Raw genomic sequence first — 5538 nt, 5'->3', positions numbered from 1 at the left:
TCATTTCTTCGTACACTGACTGGCTGGTTTGTGACATCCAGCCGTCTAGACACCAGCAAACTGTTCTGGGAAAGTGATATTTTGGTTGCATAATGCAGCGCTCTTTTGTACAGATGTCAGTTTGGGAAGAGTAGACTTATTGTTTCGATTGTGTTTGTGAGAATTAGTTAACATTGTGAATGTAGTGAGATATTGCCAAATTATTTTTGCAAACTTACAGTATATTTTGTATAATTTTGATTTGCATTATCAATACTACTTTTTGGATCAAACTCAAAGAGATATTTAACAGTTATTGTTCAAGAATGGATAATTCAAAAAGTTTGAAAAAATCTGTTCAAAGCTTTTTGTTTTATTCATCAATAGTATTTCCTACATCAATCAACAATAGTTACTATTAAGATTTATTACACCCAAACACCGAACAAAACCAGCTTTCATTGGACTGATTTTCCCCAGAACGTTCCGTTGACTGCACGTCTTCTTCGGAACTGTCACCAGGAGTGGTCATCACCTGCTCATCTTCGAAAACTTGCATCTGTACTTGTTGAACTTCTTGCTCACCATCTTCCTGGTCATCCACCTCTGGAATCGATTCCGTAGGAATCAATCCACCTTCATCGATTCGAATACCCGTAACTGGTTCTTCATTTTCCTCTGGAAGGTACTCCAACTTTGGCTCTAAATCTGATTGAGGCTCCTGCACCAATTCTTCCCTTGGATCTAATTTAACTTGTTGCTGAAGTGGTCCTACAAGAAACAACTATGTTAAGTTTATTCGCTCTAAATTTCATTCAAAATGTCTTACCAGCTAAAGCAAGCTGAATCACACAAACGGCAAGCGCCACACACAGAACAGCCTTCATCGTTAGTTGCAGCTGAACTAAAACTAGATGTGAACGTTAGAAAAGTAGTAATTAAACTGAGAAATAAATTCAAACCAGCCTGTTCTTATATATTATCCCTAAGGGCTTTGACGTCACCTCACCGCAGAGGGGGTTAACCTGTATCTGATGTAATTCTAGGGAAGTCCTGCATTTGCATGTGTTATTGCTTACATTACTTGAGGCTATTGAAAGGTCCGATGATTTAGCGGGAGTTGCTCTTGAAGCCGCGTAAAACGGAGCAATGCTAGTCATACTGCTTAGACAAGTTGATCAACTCACTGAACAAGCTGAACCCTTTCGTGAGCACCATTTATTGTTATTTGAAAGAAGAGAATCCACATAACAATCTTTCTTGAAGCGGCCTTTAAGAGGCTCAGCCTAGTTTAAATCACAGCGCGTATCATCTCAGAAGATATGATTCATCCGAAGCACCACCGGCTAGTGCACGTGTTGTTGTCACTGGACATTCGCGTAAAATAACAGTTATTAAGAATCGAAGGTCATGCAAACGTGAGTGGTTTGTATGACTTATTTTGATTTGTGTGCATTTACGATGAACAGATAACGGGATTTCAAACGCATTTCACCTTCCTTCAAAATTGTTACTTCAAAAATGGAGCAAATATAATAAATTCAATTGTTCCATGTTGTACAAATGTTCCACACAATTTTAGAACATACAAAACCAACAACAATTTGAACAAGATGAGGTTTGCGTATACTTCTCAAGAGATAAAAGATTTTTTTGAAAGATAATTTCGATAAAATAATGATTTTGACCACGGAAAAAATGCTTGTTTTAATGGTTTTTTTAACTGTTTTATTTTACAAAAACTCAATTTCCCAAAATAACGTATTTTTTCATTTTCGAGATATTTTTACATGTTTTAGGGGAAAAACATGTTTGAATCATGGTCAAAAATGCTGCAGCCTAGTTATATTTTTTTGAAAAAATAGTGATTTTTGGAAAATTTGAAATTTTATGCATGAAAATTTTGTGACCTGATTTTTTAATGTTAAATCGAATTGGAACTCAAAATGTGCATTGCAGTTTTTTTTATAAAGGGCACCGTTTACAAAATAAAGCCACCGAAAGTTTAATTTCAGTGAAATATTTGCAGTGTTTCGAGTGTTTCGATTTTTGAAAATAGTGATTATCGTGTGAGCAGCAGCGCCGGGAAGGTGGATTTTTGTGGTGTTTTTTTTTGCTGTATTTGTGTTAAAATCTAGCTTGGTTCTTTGTGGTGATAGAATTGTTTTTGGTGGTGGTGTTAAATAATAAGAACATTCTATTTACTAATATTGAGTCAAAAACCTCACTACAAACATCTATACTGCCCCTGATCGCATAAATGTCCCATATGCATTTTCATCGTTTTTGAGTTATTGATGCAGTTTTGTTCAAAATCGTGAGATCTTTCAGAAAAGCATATAACATCCAATACTTTGTTCTAGAAATCAGGAGGAATCTAGTTTTTTCGCGAAAACTTAACACGTAACCTTATGTATGGGACAAACTTCAAATGCGATTTTCTCAGCTTGCTGTTTTTGCATATGGGACATTTATGCGAACATGGGCAGTATACCACTAGGTGACGTAGAGATCTCTGCGCATAGATAACATGCAACATAACAGATAGATGTTAACTAACATGCCTTCCAATCCCCGAGGTTAGCAATGTACCGGCCAGGAGCCCCTTATCTTACTGGATAGTATTACACGCTCATCTAAAGAAGAAAACATGGTATCTCCCGTGTTGGAATATTGTAACCGGATGAGAGTCTAGTGCTAAAAACGAAACTATTGGCACTACGCCCCCCGGGGCATGGCCTTCCTCTAACGTGGGATTTCTGCTCCAGCGCCTCTGACGAGACAGGAGAAACCGGGACCGACGTTTTACTTCACCATCCGATAGAAGCTCAGTGGATAAGGCGGGAATCGAACCCGCGTCTCATAGCATCATCGGGATCGGCAGCCGAAGCCGCTACCCCTGCGCCACGAGACCCACCCAGAGAGTCTAGTGCTATTATACGTTTAATTACAGTTAAACAGCAAGATAAGCGTTGTGCAGCCATCCGGAATTGTGCGACCTTTATTGCTAATGCTAATGCTAATGTTTCGATTTTTCAAAATAGTGACCATTATTGACCTTTTTTAAAAACCTTTTTTTCATATTTCTATAATTTTTTTTAAAGACATAGAAGATTGGGCCTCAGGTTGCTGAGATACAGTGGCTTGAAAAAAAGGAAAGATGCAAATTGATGTTATCTAAGTCTCACCCAAACAACCCTCCACTTTCTTATTTCGTTTTCTCCGCAACTATTGGTTCGATTATCAACGTAAAAAAAAATGAAATATTCGTGAAATTTTCTGATCATTTCGAAAACTATAATATTATTTTCTTAATATAGACTAACATTTCAAAAGAATGTAATATTAAATAGTTGGCCCATTCAAAATGTTAGAAAATATTGTTTTCGAAAAGATCGAAAAGAAATTTAATTAATATTAATTGAAATCTATAAAAAATTCTTACCAAAACTAATGACTAAGCTTTTGCAAATAAAACTTCGAAAAACTAGTCATTATGAACACTTTTCCAAAAAACTTCTCGTAGAATTCTGAAAACTCTTGAGAAGTACACGAGCCCCTTACGTTTAAACATCATTTTTTGTTGTTTGCTCTACAACATTGTAAAACATTGGTACACTCTAAAAATAACCCTTCACAGTAAAAAAACACGTAATCTTGCAATGAAAACTTTTTTTTATATGAAACATTATCTCTCTGGGTTTTTTTTATATTCTAAAAGTAAATTAAATTTCCCATAAAAAAAGCAACAGGAAATGGCAGTGATGTCTAAAATATATTTTATTTATGTTTTATTTTGACAAAAATACTTTTTTTAACAAAAATATTTTTTATCGAAGAGGGGTCAGGGACACTGTTGTCTGAGTTGGTGGAGTTTGACCTTTAATGGAAGTATGATCTTATTCGATTTAAATGAAATGAAAAATCAAATTCACAAAATTTAAACAATAAGAGGTTGTATCTCAGCAACTAGCAGTCCGATTAACAAAGTCTTTAAAAAATTACACTCCCAAGATTTTTTATATTTTTTTTTATTTTTTCCGTGCATTCCGGTCATTTGAGCAACTTTTGTTCTATGAAAAACTTTACTATTCTTGTTAAGATTTTTCTTGTTTCATTTTAAAGAATTTTTATATTCAGTTTTCTTGTTCAGTTTTTCTTCCGCCAGTATTTGGCATACTCTCCCAACTTCTATTATTACCTTTGCCTTCCTAGTTTTATCATGATTCTACAGTTTAAATTTTGTTTTTACTACACAGAAAAAAAGTTCAATTTTGGAATGTTGAAAATTTGGTAAGTTGAATATTACCTCTTCTTTTGAGTAATATTACATAAAAATGTGTAAAAATGTGTACCTGATGAATATTTATCGAAAACTGATGAAAATTCATAATTTTCTGAAGTAAAATTTATCATTTTTTTGCACCAAAATCTGTCACCATTTCCTGATGAATATTACCATCATTTTTTCTGTGTATGTAATGACACAATTATCATTTAAATTTTAAAAAAAGCTTAGAAGAAAACTTAATTATTTTACCATAAAATATAGAAAATGATAGTGAAAAACGCATTCAAAGTAGACCCTAGGAAAAACATCATTTATCAAAACATTGCACAATGGTCCAGATCGCAAAATAAGGAGGAAATGGATTTTCCGAAAAATTGTGAAATTTTTGAGCTTTGGTGACATTAGAAGAATTATTGCAAATGAGGGGCAACTTTTGGTTTGGTTAAAAAAATCTATTTGGGTGATTTTGAAAATCTAACTTTTCAGGAATATTTTTAAGTTTTTTTTCTCTTCTCAAAAGTTTTTGGTCTTGCTAATCCCAGCAACTTTGTACAAGACAACAAAAAATTCTCTCTTGATCTACGCCTTTTACGACCAAGAGAAACCATCTGAGCAATTTTTCAAAAATCAGTTATTTGAACGTAGCAATTCAGGGTTATGTGTTCTAAAAAAACAAACATTTTTATTTTATGACAAGTCAATGTGGACTTAAGGAAGCCATTTAAATATCAAAGAGATGCAAATTTAAAGCTTAAATATCTTAAAAATATCTTCATTTGAAAAGAAGGAAAACTGTTCGGGACCACTCTAACGAAATTCAAAAATATCGGGATTTTTTTCCGTGTGCCTATTTTTTCTGAAAAGTCCTAACCTTCAACTTTGCCCAAGACACCAAATCGATCCGAAAATCCTTCCTCAAGATACAAGTATTCGAATATTTACATGCCCATTTGTATGACCAGTTTGATGCAAAATTGATTCTTTTGACAGTGGAAATGCTAGGAGACTGTTTCTTTCAAATAAAAATAATACAAAGAAAAGTCGACGTACGAACACGTAGAGAATGATATGTTTTGATCTAGAAGCGTGATTTATTCAGAAAAGTTTCCTCAGCCTGAACATTATTAAATGTATTAATAAGAATCCGAAAACATCAGAAATGCAAAACCCGTAAAAATCATCCGGTTTCACACCCCAGACCTTAAGACACTGATGGTAAGTTATTATTTGTCGGATTGCTTAGGAATGTATCCCGCACCACTTTAGTA

The 5538-nt window shown here is 34.0% G+C and overlaps 1 protein-coding gene across 1 annotated transcript; it reads right to left on the bottom strand.

Moving 5' to 3' along the window:
* Positions 1 to 332: 332 nt before the first annotated feature.
* LOC6046695 lies at positions 333 to 935 on the bottom strand. The gene is made up of 2 exons (XM_001863823.2): positions 809 to 935; positions 333 to 750 (listed from the first exon to the last, which is right to left on the bottom strand). The coding sequence occupies exons 1-2, from the start codon at positions 864 to 866 to the stop codon at positions 398 to 400; spliced, it is 411 nt and encodes a 136-aa protein (XP_001863858.2). The 5' UTR covers positions 867 to 935; the 3' UTR covers positions 333 to 397.
* Positions 936 to 5538: the final 4603 nt, after the last annotated feature.

The sequence above is a fragment of the Culex quinquefasciatus genome, chromosome 2, assembly GCF_015732765.1.
Source record: "Culex quinquefasciatus strain JHB chromosome 2, VPISU_Cqui_1.0_pri_paternal, whole genome shotgun sequence".
Lineage (NCBI taxonomy): Eukaryota > Metazoa > Arthropoda > Insecta > Diptera > Culicidae > Culex > Culex quinquefasciatus.
This window is presented reverse-complemented; position numbering and strand designations above follow the sequence as displayed.